General features: G+C 40.5%; 1 protein-coding gene across 1 annotated transcript in view; it reads left to right on the top strand.

Annotated features, from left to right (window-relative positions):
- The window catches only part of LOC132384921 (acyl-CoA-binding domain-containing protein 5-like), a 90,499-nt gene that overhangs the window by 60,995 nt on the left and 12,287 nt on the right, over positions 1 to 17,217 (top strand). Inside the window, exon 9 of the mRNA XM_059956560.1 lies at positions 6,472 to 6,677. Coding sequence (XP_059812543.1) covers positions 6,472 to 6,677 — 206 coding nt within the window. The remainder of the gene's footprint in view (positions 1 to 6,471; positions 6,678 to 17,217) is intronic.

Raw genomic sequence — 17,217 nt, 5'->3', positions numbered from 1 at the left:
TAAAATGTGTGGCCACTGGGAGATCCTGCTTTCTTGGGAGACAGAGCATAGGTGTTCAGCGAAACGGTCTCCTAGTCTGCGTCGGGTCTCACCAATATATAAAAGGCCACACCGGGAGCACCGGACGCAGTATACCGCACCAGCTGACTCACAGGTGAAGTGTCACCTCACCTGGAAGGACTGTCTGGGGCCCAGAATGGTGATGAGGGAGGAAGTGTAAGGGCAGGTGTAGCACTTGTTCTGCTTACATGGATAAGTGCCAGGAGGGAGATCAATGGGAAGGGATGAGAGGGCCAACTGGACAAGGGAGTCATGTAGGGGGTGATCCCTGTGGAAAGCGGGGGGTAGGGAAAGATGTGCTTGGTGGTGGGATCCCATTGGACGTGGTGAAAGTTACGGGGGCTGGTGGGGTGGTAGGTGAGGACAAGGGGAGCCCTATCCCTAGTGGGGTGGCGGGAGGATGGGGTGAGAGCAGATGTGCGTGAAATGGGAGAGCTGCATTTGAGAGCAGAGTTGGTGGTGGAAGAAGGGAAGCCCCTTTGTTTAAAAAAGGAAGACGTCTCCTTCGTCCTGGAATGAAAAGTCTCATCCCGAGAGCAGATGCTGCGGAGATGGAGGAATTGCGAGAAGGGGATAGCATTTTTGCAAGAGACAGGGTGGGAAGAGGAATAGTCCAGGTAGCTGTGAGAGTCTGTAGGCTTATAGTAGACATCAGTAGATAAGCCGTCTCCAGAGATAGAGACAGAAAGATCAAGAAAGGGGAGGGAGGTGTCAGATAAACATGATCTGGCTTCTTTTGAGTTGATTGCAATTGATCTTAATGAATTATTTAAGTTGTTGAATGTAACTATTTCTCCTGAAATGGAATCCAGATAAAGAGGGCGTAATTTAAATTGGCATGCCTCTGCATAATTTTGTTGCAGAAATGGCAGCTCCCATTTTAGCTCAAGTCACTTCAGAATTAAAATGGAGAAAACTCCCCGCTTTGAATGGTATAAATGGGGTTTATAAAGCTTTGTATCATCTGATTTCCTCTGGTATATTGTCTAATAATAATCAATCTCTGTGATATTGTGATGATTGTGGCATTTAAACTTGAATGTTGGTTCAGTTTATATTTTTGGGAAATAGCTTCAGCTCCTAGTTTTCATTCATCTACCACTTCACTGAGCCTCACTGATGTAGCTGTTTCTGATCACTAGAGCAGGCCTTCTGTCCCAAAAGGGCGCAATATTTTAGCACTGAAACTTTGTTTCTCAATTCCACACACAAAAAATTCTAAAAATACAACTTTGTACTTTCATTAAGCGACATTGTGAATAAAGAACAGTGCCTTGGTGAGAAAAGTTCCCTAATGCACATTGTAATCCACTGATAGCAAATGCTACTGTTTATGTTTAAAAGCTTCCATTGAAGAAAAGTTGTTCTGCAAGATTTCAAATAAATCCTTGGCTAAATATAAATGAAAGTGAATATACTGGAAATCTAAAATAGAAACTGAAAATGCTGGAAATGCCCAGCAGGTCAGGTAGTACCTTTTGGAAAATAAAACATTTAATGTTTCAGATTCAAAGGTTCAAAGTTATATTTAATGTCAAAGTATGTATGCAGTATACAATCCTGGGATTGATCTTCCCACGTACAGCCATGAAACAAAGGAAATCCATGGAACCTGTTCAAAGGAAGACACCAAGCTTACCCACCCCACAATGTTTGAAAAAAAATCAAATCACGCAAGTGGAGAAAAAAACAGTGAAAATATAAAACATCAACCCTCAAAGTAATCAAAAGAGTCTGGGCACATCCAGCTCAGCTCAGCCCAGCCCAATCCAGCTTTGTTTGTTATCTGCAGGCCGTAGCGATCAAAATCGCACAAAATAATAACAAAACAAAGGACGACCTGAAACGTATCGCACCGCAAACCTCCAAGTCCAATCTACAAGCTGCGTCAAATAAAACCCAGGCCTCTGGTACCATCCTCCGACAGCATCGTGGGAGAGAGAGACCATTCGAATGCAGGGACCCTCCTTCAGGAGTGGCGAGCAAGAGGGGTGGGGAAGCCTTTCTGAGAAAGTTCCCCAGTTGCACAAAGACACCCAGCTTTGAGCAGAGTGAGTGGAATTCGATTAAGAAGGGTTCAAGTCTTTGTGCATGTTCGTTGTCTAATAATCTTTCCTAGAAAATTTGGAGAGCAGTATTGGGGTGCCAGCCGGAATTTGAAGTATGACTTCACTCTGCCTCACTTATAAAATCACAAGATGTAGCAGCAGAATTAGACTGTTTGGCCCATTGATTCTGATCTGCCATTCAATTTTTTTCCCAACCCCATTCAGGATCCTTTTAATCTCTGCCTTAAATACACTTAATAACTTGACCTCCACAGCCCTCTACAGACTCACCACCCTCTTGCTGAAGACGTTCCTTCTCATCTGTTTTAAAGGAACGTCACTTTATTATGTTTCTGATCTTCTGCAGGGAATGGGATACTAAATGGATAAGCTTGTATTTCCATGGTGCCTTTTTCATCCCTTTCTAAATGTCTCAAATCACTTTAAGTCAATGAATTTAAATGTTGCCATTTTGGAAAAGTGACAGCCATTTTTTTTGCAGAGCAGGGGTTACCAATCACTTTTATGCCATGGAGCCTTGCCATTAACTGAGGGGTCTGTAGAGTCCAGGTTGGGCACCCTTGCTGTAGAGCAACCAACAAACAGCAGTGTGTTTTATTTTAGTAACCTTGTGGAGAATAAATATTGGCCAGGATACCAGAGTTAACCTCTCCACATCCTTTTGAAATGATGCCCTGAGAAATTTTATAGTTGCCTGAGAGGACAGAAGAGGTTTAGTGTCAGAACTTGAAGAGCCTTGCTGTCATTTGAGTGCCTATTTGAGCTTGCAATTAAAACCCAATCCAAGCCAAAGTACTAATCCCTTTTACTAACCCCTCCTGACCTCCTGAGACAGAGATATTTGCAGAATAAAGCACCCAGACATAAACATTGAGTCAGGCAACATTCACAGCCAAACAAGCACTTAAGCCTGGGCAAAGTCCCATGTCCCCACACCCCACCCACCCGCCAACAGGTGGATGTCACAATGTGTCTCAATCATTGATTATACCAATGCAAGCCTGAAACCAGTGGCCACTATGTATGTTCCAAGCATGGGCAAGCTTGCCTTGTTCATTCCCTTGTCTAGTTGTCCTTGGTGTCGGCAGCAAAGATAACTTCAAATCACCATTCCCTTCTGTGTCAAATCCTTCAACTTGTTACCTGGTTGGGGATCTCTCCAGCACTGTAATCACATATTGACACTAGATCACACTTACCTGGATAACATACTAAGCCAAGGCAACAAAGCATAATCTGATTTCAATATTTAAACAAAATATGCATCCTCTCAGATGGCAAACTCTACTCAATTCTGTACTCATGTAGATTTAAGTTTTGAGTTTTTCTGGAGTGAAACTTGAAACCTATTCTTTTCATTCAACAGCAAGAACATTATCAAGAGAGTCATAGTTTAATTTACTGTGATCAGAAGTGTTAGTGGGATTATATAATTTGCACAAAATCAGAATCTGCTGTACGAAATGGCAACACCATGACCACGTGGGTTTCCTCTGGGTGCTCTGGTTTCCTCCCACATTCCAAAGATGCAGGGGATTTTAGATTAATGGGTCACATGGGTGTAACTGGACAGTGCGGACTTATTGGGCCAGAAGGGCCTGTACCCTGCTGCGTCTCCACATGAAATAAAAGTATTTAAAATTGTCTAACATCAGGGTTGAATTTGTGACAATGCACGTCCTTTTCAGGTTATGTAGTCATCCATCTGTTAAGATGAGGTGTTTGTTCTTCCAGTGAAGTGTGTTCTGAGGAATAGTTTCAGAGCCCACTTTCTGCATAGAAGAATGTCTGGCTATGGGATTTGGGAGTAGAGACCTGTGAACTAGTGTCTTAATGGCATACTCTGCAAGAAATTCTTTGGGAGGAAATTCTAGGCTCTTTTGCCGATGCTTGAAAATGAAAAATAGTCTCTTAGGTGAGGTTCCTTGAAGGCATTCAGGACCCTAGGACCTGTACCCTTTTATAAATCAGTGGACAAGAGAAACATTATAGTGAGGATGCACAGATTAAAAAGTGCAGCTCTCTTTAAGCCTTTCCACCCACTGTTTCAAGCCCTGTGCAAACTGCAGGAAACTGAGAATATTTTCACTGAACGGGGAGCATAGAGCAGAGATTTCAAAAAAGCTCTTGGAGTGTGATCTCAAACTCGAAGTCAAAAGTGAAGAATGAATGTCTCTGCTAAAAAGAACTTTGAGCAGAATGCATGTGTTGATGTTTTTCGGAAGGATATTTGCAGCAAACAGAAGGTATAGCAAAGGCTCGCCACAATACCCCAGGAGAGAATAATTGGACTGCTTTCTATATGGTGGAAAACACATGACTTTGCAAGTGTGAAGACATTTGTTGACCCAAATTTGCTGGTGCTCTCTGTGTGAAATTTACACATTCTCCCTGTGACCACATGGCTTTCTTCTGGGCAGTCTTCTGGGATGTTCCTCCTGCATCCCATAGATCTGTGGGTTAATTATAAATTGCCCTAGTATGTAGGTGAGTGGCAGAATTTGGCAGGAATTGGTGAAAACATGAGGAGAATGAATTGGAATTGATGTCAGATTAGTGAGAATGGGTGTTTAATGGTCAGTATGGACTTGGTGGTTTGATGGGCCTATTCTGTGCTGTAAGATTTTATTACTCTATAATACAATGACTCAAAGGAATCCAAAACAAGAGGATCAAATTTAAAATTAGTACCAGAACATTAAGGAATGAAATTGGGAAGTAATTTCTAACATAGAATGATGTGGAAATATGGAATTTACTCCCATACCAGCCATTGATGGAATAGTAGTTCAGTGGTGCTTTTTGTACATTTAATCTGTTTTAAAATGTAATCTATTACAGTTAATCAGTAATTCATATAATGGGCTGGCACTCCTTTTACTTGTTCTGCTTTGGAATTGGCAGTAAGTGATTCTCCATGCATGTATCTTGAATTTCTATCCAGGCTACATGGGGTACTGCTGTCTGCTTTGCCAGATGCTTCACTGTTACAGCAGACCTGTTAGAAGCTGACATCAGATGCTCAGAATAGTTCTTGAGAAGATTTTTTTTTTGTTGTTGACCAATAAACGTGTGATGTAAATTCAGATATTTTACAATATATTTAAATGGAGAGTTATAATAGTATGCTGGGATTGGAAGAAGCAACAAATGTTGATATGAGTCTCTTTTTTTGGTTTGATGTCTTGGATAAAACTTTTCATAGGAGTGTGGTTGAGTTGATCATCTGTGTGTCCAGAACAACAGAGAAGCCCTCAACCAAAGACACAGAATTGTAGCAGCTCAGAAGTACAGAGGGAGTTGTAAGTGAGAGATTGATTCTCCTCCTTGGGATGCCCAATTTGTGATCTGATTTTTTTTTTCAAAGTGTATGTTGTTCACAAGATTTCCTGATATTCTTTGAGTGGTGACATATGTATGAATTACACTCAGTAGCCACTTTATTACATCCTTCCTGTACCTAGTAAAGTAGCCATTGAGTGCATGTTCATGGTCTTCTTCTGCTGTGACCCATCCACTTCCAAGGCTCAACATGTGTGTTCAGAGATGCTCTTCTGCATAGTTATTTGAGTTACTGTCACCTTCCTGTCAACTTGAACCAATCTGGCCATTTTCCTCTGATGTCTCTCATTAACAAGACGTTTTTGCTCACAGAACTGACGCTGGGTGTTTTTTTTTTGTTTGTTTTTTTTTGCACCATTCTCTGTAGACTCGGGAGACTGTTGTACATAAAAATCCCAGGAGATCAACAATTTCTGAGATACTCAAACCACCCTGCCTGGCACCACCAGTCATCCCACAGTCAAAGTGACTTAGATCACATTTCTCTCCCATTCTGAATGTCTGGTCTGAACAACAACTGAGCCCCTTGACCGTGTCTGCATGCTTTTAGGCGTTGAGTTACTGCCACATGATTGGCTGATTGGATATTTGCATTAACGAGCAGGTGTACAGGTGTACCGAATGAAGTGGCCACTGAGTGTATATTGAATAGGTCATGTCATTTCATTCATTTACAAGATTTTCATTTTATCAGCACATCTACAATGTTTGTTTCACATGCGTTGCATCAGTGATATAATTGAGAAGTTTTCACAGGCTCTAGCTCCTCACTATGCAGTGGTCAGAGAGCCTGACACTGAACGTCTGCACTGGCTTCACCCCTCAGCAAATAGCCCTGCACCTTGGAATGTGTCTGTCTGCATAGTGCCCCACACTGAGGATGTAAATTCCATAATCTCATTTGAAGGTTGTTAATGTATGACCTGGGTTGTCTTTGTTTCATCCTAATTTTGATAACTGCCATATTATTTATGTTTAAAAGCATTTCTTGTTTCAATAGGCTTGCAGCAAGTTGAAGGCAGGTGCTTTCAGAGGCTACAAAATGGCCTTGTCAACAATACAGAGGTCAACAAAAGGAGGATGCACGGAGCAAAGGGCAGAATCAACCTCAATGACAAGATTGGAACAATACTTCTACGCCTACAGGAGGATATGCAGAATGTCTTACAGCGACTCGGACAGTTAGAGGAACTGACAACCTCTCAGGTTAGCAAATAACCTTGGTGTGACTTCCTAAATGAGGATGTTGTATTGCCTATTTATAATCTAATTTTTGCTGTTTTCTGTAATGTTTATCTTCAGCATTTAAAACTGGAGGAATTCCATAGGAGGAAAAGACAGAACTCCAAAATCCACTGGATCAATTTAAAATTAAAAAAGTCAGAATGTAACCTTGAGTTTTATGCACATGTTTTCCTATTGCTATGATAAATAATTTAAAAACAATCTTTCACAATCTCACAAATGTAGAGAATCTAACAGTGTAAAGATTATACACTAGAGTTAAAACCTGAAACCATTTTGATGGTAGATGGCTTTTCCTGGGGATAGTTGGTGGTGACAGACTGGTAACAATTAGAAAATCCCAGCTACCCTCAGGCAGTGCCAGTAGTATTGTTCAAATGAGCACAGAGGAGAGGAGCATGGCCCTTGGTGAAGGAAATTCCTTCAAAAGGCAGATGAGCCATTCACTAATGGGACTACAGCCTCTACAGCCTTTGAGTACACAACAAAATCAATATAAGCAATCTGAAGCACAACTCCAAGTCACTTATCATTGACAATGACACAAGGAGTATTACCAGTGAGGAACAAGGAGATTAAGGGAGACTCGTAGGCCTTCTGACAATTGTCGATCAATGACAATGATAAATAAGAACTGGGAATAAGTGCACTCTTGCATTTTTAGTAAACAATGCCTTTGTGTGTAACCTGGTCAACCCCAATCTTCTGGAAACTATAAGTGCAGTAATCATGTCAGTGCACTGTATGACTTGTGTCTTATTCCACAGTTACCAATGAATGAAAGACTGAATATCTGCTTGAATTATTAACATAGTATGTAGTTCTTTTAGTATTTGTCTATTATAGAACTGTAGAAAATAAAAGTAATTCTCATCTACTGTAGTTAAAAAATGCTCACTATATCCAGTGCACTGCAGCAGCAACCTTGACACCGTACAGTTTGCTCAATATGGTCCTGGCATCAGTGTCAATCCAGACCCACACCATGTGACGAGACTGAAAGAAATTCTGGACTTCTTTCTCAAATCTAAGAAATCAACTTTTATTAATTACTCACCTTTTAACATTGACAAGTGCTAAATATACCAATTTAAATCAAATCATTTTATAGTAATTAAAACAAAATGTATTGACTGTAAATCTAATACAAGCATTTTCCATTCATGAAGTGCAATATTAGCTAGCTGCAGGCCAATTTTCTTCATTATTATACTAAATTTAGAAATTCCAAAAATGCTGCTTTTTTTTTGTTACTGGCATTGTCAGTGTCTGCACAGTTTCCCATAGCTTACACCACTACATCCTGTTCCTAGGATAATGAAGTTACATTTACAAATTATACATTGAAGGCCAGCTCCGGGATCCAAACTTGACAATAGCTCTGGTCTGTGGCAAACTTTGAATTTTGAATTAACCTGTAACTAATTTTATAACTTCTCAGTGAGACCAATTTTGCTTCAATTCAGATGAGAGTACACCTTTGACAAACCCTAGGAGCTGGAACAATACTGTTACAACCTCGAAAAATTAAAATGTTACATATAAAGATAATTAGAATCTGGGTGTAGGTGGTAGCAAGTGGATAATAGATATTTGTTTTATGAATCTTGGAATTTTTTTAAAGATACAGCATGGTAACAGGCCCTTCCAACCTCATGAGGCCACACTGCCCAATTACGCCCATGTGACTAATCATTTTCATGATTAACTCTCTATAATCTCTATAATTCAGCTTTCTAAGATTACTGACATCAGCCTATTCTTCAACAATGCTTTCTCCTCACTAATCCACACTATTTACCTTTGGAATAGCCTCATTTCACATCAACACTCAAAGTTCTGCCATTCCAACCATACACCCATGTGCATAGTATGTGTTGACCTACAGACATGGATGCTGGAATCTGGAGCAGAGATCTGTGCTGTACTGTTCTATGTTTTATCTGACTAGAACCCGCTCCAGGATGAGAGGTTTGACTAATATATGGGAAGCGTGTTGTGTGTTAATGATAATTCAAAAAATTCACTCTATCTCTGCTACAGAGGTGAATGTGTGAGGAGTCATCCTCTCAGTTACTTGGCTGGACTACTCCGCAGTTGTAGAACAGAGGTGCAATTACACAAAGCTTCAGCATCTCTTCCCTCCCTCCCTTAAAGGAATGTGAGTGCAGATGTCTGCAAATTAAGTTGTCAGCTAACTACAGGCTACAGGATATCATCTGCTCACATTTGATCTGGCTAATAGGAGCTGCTCCTCAAGACCAGAAGACTGAATAGAAATGAAAGGGTTAAGAAATGAGGTGCATTTGATGGCTCTAAGCCTGTACTCACTGGAGTTTAGAAGAATGAGAGGAGATCTCATTGAAACCTATTGAATATTCAAATCTCTAGATAGAGTGGACATGGAGAGGATGTTTCTGTAGTGAGGGAGTCCAGGACCAGAGGGCACAGCCTCAAAATAGAAGACATCTCTTCAGAACAGAATTTCTTTAGACCAGAGGGTGGTGAATCTGTGGAATTCATTGCCACAGGCAGCTGTGGAGGTCAAGCCATTGGGTATATTTAAAGCAGAAATTGATATAAGCTCTTGATTAGTAAGAGTGTCAAAGGTTATGGGGAGGAGGTAAGAGAATGGGGTTGGGAGAGATAATAAATTAGCCATGATGGAATGTCAGAGCAAACTTGAGCTGAGTGGCCTAATTCTGTTCAAATGACTTATGGTCTTAGGGTTCCATTATATGCTCACATTTTAGCTGGCTAATAGCAGCTCCTCCTCAAACCATAGGGCGGGCCAGTGAAATCACACCTTATTATATGTGCCTTAAATCAGGTTTCCTCACATCCACATGTCAGTACAGTCCAATTGTCTGTATGTAATATCCAACATGGTGTTCCTTGCACATGCCCAAGTGCTGAAAAACATTGTCACTGTTACAGTACAGAAGTAGATTATTGTTGGTCCACCATTCCCATGCTAGCCTTCTTGTACCTATCTATACTAATCTCATCTCTCAGCACTTGGCTCTTAGTCTTTTCATGTACCCTTAGTCAGTTTGTAGACCAATAGTTTCTTTCTGGCACTGGGTCACAAAACTGTTCTTTCAGAATGTTAAGCTTCAAAAGAAAATACGCTTATGGATTTTCAAAGCATCTAGCAATTATTGGTTTACACACAAGGCCTCCAATGGCATGGAAGTAGCAGTTTATCCAAGAAAAGGCAAGAGGTATGTTGTTTTTGTGAAACACGGTAATAATGCCCCGGGGAAATAGATTGAGTGGATGGAACATGTTGTGAACAGGCATAACTGGCTATTTACTTAATTGGTATTAATGAAGGGGAGAAGCATTTGGGATATACAGTATTCTGTACAGAGGCTGAACCTGGTGATGGAGCAATTCTCCACCAGTTTTGTGTGAGGCTTGATGGCCGTAACATTAATTGCACAGTAGGCCCAAGCTGTTATACATGGTAGGACAGGGTATGTGCACTTTGTCCTATCTGTCACTAGCAGGGCTGGGCTTTGTTTGTGGTTTTGGGATTGTTTTGTGGATGGGGAGCGTGGGTACTGAGAAGATCAGGGGTGGGAGCAGGACATGGTGGGTTGAAGCATGAAATTAAGACTTGCTTGAACTGACTGAAGTGGTCTAACTTAAACAAAAGGTCATTTAGAAGCTGGGGAGGGATGTGATTGGGAGCTTGACTTTGGCAGCAAGATGGGGAAAAGTAAGAATCAACCACTTAAAGGAGCTTTGGCTTTGTTTAAATCCCCAATCCACCTGAACAGGTGAGATTGCCCTCTCCTTTAACCGCCCACTAGTTACAATCGCCTGTCCTGTCAACTTTTGCTTCTGCATACAAACACACATATCACTCTTGGGCTCTTAAGCAGAAGGATTTTGTGCAGGAGGATCCTATTGCCATCTGAGGTGACTGATCTACACGTCATTCCCACAGCTGAGCCAGAATGAGTCCCTCAATGTGCCCAATAAAAGCCATTTGCACAAAGTAACAAAATTTCTTGTCCTCATTGTGCTACTAACCCTGCAGACATGATATAGAATAAATATGTATTAATTCTACCAGATGTTAGCTTCTCCATTTTCTGTATCAACCTACAGAACATCCATAAGGCCACAGCCGCAACTCCAAGAGTGAGATTTAGTGGAATCCTGTGTAACACAAGGCAGAGTGCAGCAGCTGTACTTGATGGCCAATGTCCAGCTGTTAACCCATTGGATTCCCTTACAATAGTTATCCTTGTATTTTGATGAGATAGAGTTATAGAACAAATACAGCACAGAAACAGGTCCTTTGGCCCATCTAGTCTGTACCAAACCATTAATCTGCACCTGGACCATAGCCATCCATACCCCTCCCATCCATGTACCTATCCAAATTTCTCTTAAATATTGAAAATGACCTGGCATCCACCACTTGCTCTGGTAGCTTGTTCCCCACTCTCACCACCCTCTTGAGTTCCTCTTCATGTTCCCCTTAAACATTTCACCTTTCACCCTTAACTTATGACCTCTAGTCTCACCCAAACTCAGTGGAAAAAGCCTGCTTGCATTTACCCTATCTATATCCTCTATATCCCACATTATTTTGTATACCCCTATCAATTCTCCCAAATTCTTCTATGTTCTCAGGAATAAAGTCCTAACCTACTCAATCTCTCCTTATACCTCTGGTCCTCAAGTCCTGGCAACATCATTGAAAACTTTCTCTATACCCTTTCATTCTTGTTTACATCTTTCCTGTAGGTAGATGACTAAAACTGCACACAATACTTCAAATTAGGTCTCACCAACATCTTATACAATTTCAACATAACATCCCAACCCCTGTACTCAATACATTGATTTAAGAAGGACAATGTGCCAAAAGCTTTATTTTCAACCCTAGCTACCTGTGATGCCACTTTCAAGGAATTATGGATCTGTATTCCCAGATCTCTCTGTTCTACCACACTCCTCAGTGCCCTACCATTCACCATGTAAGACCTACCCTGGCTAGTTCTCCCAAATGCAACACCTCACAGTTGTCTACATTAAATTCCATCTGACATATTTCAGCCCATTTTTCCAGCTGGTCCAGATCCCACTGCAAGCTCTGATTGTCAATCTCACTATCTACTACACCCCCAATCTTATCCACAAATTTGCTGATCCAGTTTACCACATTATCATCCAGATCATTGTTATAGATGACAAACAACAGTGGACTTAGCACTGATCCCTGTGGCATACCATTAATCACAGGCCTCCAGTCAGAGAGGCAACCATCTACAGTCACTCTCTGGGTTCTATTGCGAAACCAACATTTAATCTAATTCACTTAGTCATCTTGAATGCCAAGCGACTCAACTTGCTCAACTAGCCTCACATGTGGGACCTCGTCAAATGCCTTACTAAAGTCCATGTAGACAACATCGACTGTCTTGCCTTCAAGAATTTTCCTGGTAACTTCCTTGAAAAACTCTACAAGATTGGTTAGACGTAACTTACCACACACAAAACCATGTTGACTATCCTTAATCAGTCCCAGTCTATCCAAATACTCATATATCTGGTCCCTTATAATAACTTCCAATAACTTTCCCATTACTGATGTCATACTCCCTGGCCTATAATTTCCTAGCTTATTCTTAGAGCCTTTCTTGAACAACATTAGCTATCCTCCAACCCTCCGGCACCTCACCTGTGACTAAGGATGTTTTAGCATCTCTGCTATGGCCCCTGCAACTTCTGTACTTGCCTCCACCAGGGCCAATGGGAACACCTTGTCAGACCCTGGGGATTTATCCACCCTCACTTGTCTCAAAACAGCAAACATTCCTCCTCCGTAACCTATAGGGTCCATCATCACACTGCTGCGATTCCTCACATCTCTGTGAGGGACTCTGTCTGTCTCTCAAGTAAATACAGATGCAAAACAAAATAATTTAAGATCCCCCTATCTGTTTTGGCTCCACGCACACTGTAGATTACCACTCTGATCTTCCAGAGGACCAATTTTGTCCCTTGCTATGCTTTTGCTCTTAACGTATCTGTGAAATCCCTTAGGATTCTCCTCCTCATGTCTTCGTTTACCCCTCCTGATTTCCTTCTTAAGTGTTCTCTTGCATTTCTTATACTCCCCAAGTACCTCATTTGTTCCTTCCTGCCTATACCTGTTATGCACCTCCTTTTTCTGAACCATAGCCTCAATATCTCTTGAAAATCAAGGTTCCCTAAGCCTTTTATCCTTGCCTTTTATTCTGACAAGAACATATAAACTCTGTACTCTCAATATTTCACTTTTGAAGGCGTTCCACTTATCAAACACATCTGTTCCAGAAAACAACCTAACCAATTCCACACTTTCCAGATCCTTTCTGATACCATCAAAATTGGCTTTTCTCCAAATTAGAATCTCAACCTGTAGATCGGACCTTTCTTTGTCCATATTTACTTTGAAACTAATGGCATTATGATCACTGGATGCAAAGTGTTCTCCTACACAAATTCTGTCACCTGCCCTGTCTCATTCCCTAATAGGAGATCCAGTGTTGCACGCTGTCTTTCTAAGTACTAATTAAGGAAACTTTCGTGAGCATATCTGACAAACTGTATGCCATCTAGTCCTTTTATAGTACGGGAGTCCCAGACAATACGTGGAAAGTTAAAATCACCTACTATCACAACATTATGTTTCTTGCAACAGACTGCTACCTCTCTACAAATTTGCTCCTCTAAATCCCTCATACAGTTGTGTGGTCTATAATATAATCCTATTAATGTGGTCATCCCTTTCTCGTCCCTCAGTTCTATTCATAAAGTCTCATTAGGTGAGCTCTCCAGTCTGTCCTGACTGAGCACTGCCATGACGTTTTCTATGACTAGTATCGCTACCCTTCCCCGTTTTAATCCAACCCTTTCTATCACATATAAAACAACATAACCCCCGAACACTGAGCTGCCAGTCCTGGCTCTCTCGCAACCAAGTCTCCCTAATAGCTACAACATCTTAAATCCATGTGGTGAACCACGCCCTAAGCTCATCCACCTTTGCTAAAATACTCCTTGCATCAGTCGCACCATGTTCAACCTCTTGATTCCTGGCCTTTTATGTAGGCTTAACCATATCTTTCTCCACAATCACTCCACTATCTATTCTGGTGCTCTGGTTCCCATCCCTGTGCAACTCTCGTTTAACCGCCCCCCCCCGCACCCCATGTAGCACTAGCATACCTTCCCACTAGGATATTAGACCCCTTGTTTGGGTGGAACTGCAGGGGTCTGATATCCCTGATATGTGGAAGATATGAATAAATTATGGAGCAGATCCCATGCAGCTGGATTCCATGGTTTAGTTTATAACCCATTTGTCATTAACAAATTGAACAACAGCAGTTGTGAGTCTTTTCATATCTGAATGCACATTTGAAAATTACTGTATGTGTGTGTTAAAAAAAGAAATTAACTTCACCATGTTTTGGTCCTATTAACTTCAGAGAGTGAAAGATGTTATGCTCAAGTTTTTTTTCTTGCGTCAGATTACTCTAGTGCCTGTAAATACTAAAGGAAAGACAGTGAAATGTTGACAGCTGATTGATTAAGAATATGAATGATTATGAATTATGTTTAAAGAAAAACAGGAAGAATTTGAAAAGAGAGCTGATGTTTGGCTCTTAATGTACACTTCCCATTGATTTGGAACATTAGCAGACACTTGGGAGTGAGATGCTTACTGTCAATAAATGGCCAATAAGCAAAAGGAGAAAAAAAAGGAACATACCCTTCAGTCATTTATTCTTAAGCCATGGATTCTAAATTCTGACATAATATGTAAACATTCAACCATAATGATTCATTGGGAAGGATGGATATTTGAACATTTGCAAATAATCTATTTTTTTGTTCTTGCCAGCATGTGGGTTTATTAACCACTTATAAAACATTACACTTGTATCTCCTGCCTTATTAAATTCTTTAACAAGTCATTTATAAACAGATCTTTTTTTGTTGATCGTGGCGTGATCTAGAAGTACCAATGGTAAATGGATCTTACAGTGGGGAGCCAGGATCCATTTCAGCTCTTGCCCTCTGAGGCAAAATGAATGGATGTTACATCTTTTCTCAATGGAAAAATTGACCCTTAGAGTTGTGCCTGAGATCAGTTTTAGGGGGTTGCTGTACGTCGGAACAACCCATGCTGTAGCTGGGTGTTAAGGGAAAGGAATTGACACCTGTGGAGAAGGTGCTTGGGTGGCCTGTAGTGCAACTTTGGAGTTGGAAGGTGGAGGAGATGATCAAGGCCCATGCTGTGTTTGCAAGAATTGTGCCAAGCATCAAGTGAATTTGAAGTCTGCGGCAAGTGAGAACAGTTTCTCCACTGATGACCTCAGTAGTTCATGAGTCATAAGTGTGGGAGAACGGGAACCTAGGCCTTGGGATGGGGGCTTGATTTTGGTAGATTACAAAGTCAGAAGACCAAGACAATATCTATCAACAGATAGATATTTGTTGATAGACAAATCAACAGCAGGGGAAGATAAGGAGGATCAGGTAGAGTTAAAACACTTGCCTATTGGCGCCACAAGCCAGACCTAAGAATGGAAAGATCAGTTTGCCCTGTGAGAATCTAACAGTGGTAAGTCCCAAAACAAGTGGTATTTGTTTTTTTCATAATGTTCGCTAAAACAATATTGCAAAAAAAAATGACATCATCCATGTGTCCCTGATATAAAAATCATGCCACAAGAGCAAAAGTTATATGCCCGTTCACACAAAATAGCCAGATGATCAGGAAAAGTTCAGCGTTACACATTTACATTTCTAATTCACTTTGTTAAATTGAACGTTTTGTTGTTTTTTTTTGCAGAAATGCTCTTTTCCAGTTGGTGGCTAGTGTTAGGCAGGGTAATCGATTGCACTTCCAGCTGAAAGCCGACTGTTGTTCTGATGTATTCAGTTGCTAACATGATCTTAGATTCATTCTGCCCAATGAATTCCCCTATTCTCCTCTTACAAATTTTGCTTGGTTCCTGAAGCCAAGAATACAGCGAGTGTTGTGCTACTAGACTTATCATTGCCAGCTGGAGAGCAAATGAGAGACCTTGGCAAGGATTCTAAATATATTTGTAGCATGCTTTCCTGCAACTATGATAAGGGGCTCAATGGCATGGGAACCATGTTGGCACTATGACAGTGTGATGGAGCCCTGCTGGTGCTTTGTAATGTTTCTCCCCTGTTGGTTAATAGCTTTGACTTTGTCACTAGCTACACCTCATGAAAAAGCCTATTACTTCAATATATTGCATTAACCATTGCATCTTTACATCACAGATGCTACAGTTGCGCACAGACTCATATTGTGGTATTTGTCTACCTCTAATGCTTTGAAAAGCATGAACATTTTTACCATTTTGTATGCACAGTATATATCTCCCCTCTTACCTCATGCTTTATTACATAACACAATTAAAAATTTAGTGCATAAATAATAATGCCCATAACAGTTGCTAGCTATATCCTGTTATCACTTAAAACAACTGTTGATAATTTCAATTCAAAATTTATGTTGAATAAGTAGAAGGGTGTGGTCTTTTCCAATGTTGGCAGTTACTCTAATTCTGTAGCCTAATTTCAATATTTAGTAATATCAGTGCACATGTGGGAATAGTTAATATATATTCTAACAAAACTACCATGCACAAAGGCTTTCAATTCATACCAGATTGTTTTCAGTATGCAGTTAAACTTGTGGAATCAGATTATTTAAAACATAGCATTGTTAGCACTATATTATTAGTGTCATAGCTTCAGTAACTACATGTTATGACTATTAATTAGTTAAATATTTCACTCATAACTGATTATTTTTTATGTTGCAGAACCTGTAAAAATCCACATATGGTTTGCCTCTCCTAGGTTTTATCCCCCTTATTTTTTCCCATGAAGGCACTGACATATCAAAGTCTGTGGTTAAACAGTAATGAGAAGTTCGATAATGTCCTATTTGGTTCACAGATAGTTCAACAAAGGCAGTCAAAATAGTTGAGTTTAATCCTCCCCACCTGAGTTCCACAAATGACATTCCCAAGAAAAAACAATCACTGGCGTTCTGGAGCGGGCCTTTTTTTTGCCTTTCCAAAGCCTACATTCCCCTGCTGCTTGAGGGAGCTGTGATTAATATGGAATGAGTGAAGTTTATGATATGCATTGCGTGATGGTGCACATAGAATAATGTCATTAATACAGGTGCATCCAGGATTGGTTGTCAGCACCATGTTCTGGGGATTATACAAATTCAGGTGAATTCCCACATTGATATTTCAAATCACCATGCTTAAAACCTGCGTATCAAGGTTTTCTCATACTGCTTACTTTGGGTAAAGTAAATAAGTGGAGATGTGATCTATCCCCCTTGATAGTCACCATCAGCTGAATCAGAGCAAAAGTTAATTAATACATGAAGTGTTTCTACAAAATAGAAACAGCTGTGTTTAAAAAGTAT

The sequence above is a fragment of the Hypanus sabinus genome, chromosome X1 (genome assembly GCF_030144855.1).
Source record: "Hypanus sabinus isolate sHypSab1 chromosome X1, sHypSab1.hap1, whole genome shotgun sequence".
Classification (NCBI taxonomy): domain Eukaryota; kingdom Metazoa; phylum Chordata; class Chondrichthyes; order Myliobatiformes; family Dasyatidae; genus Hypanus; species Hypanus sabinus.
Note: the sequence above shows the minus strand (reverse complement) of the source record. Positions and strands in the feature narration are given on the sequence as shown.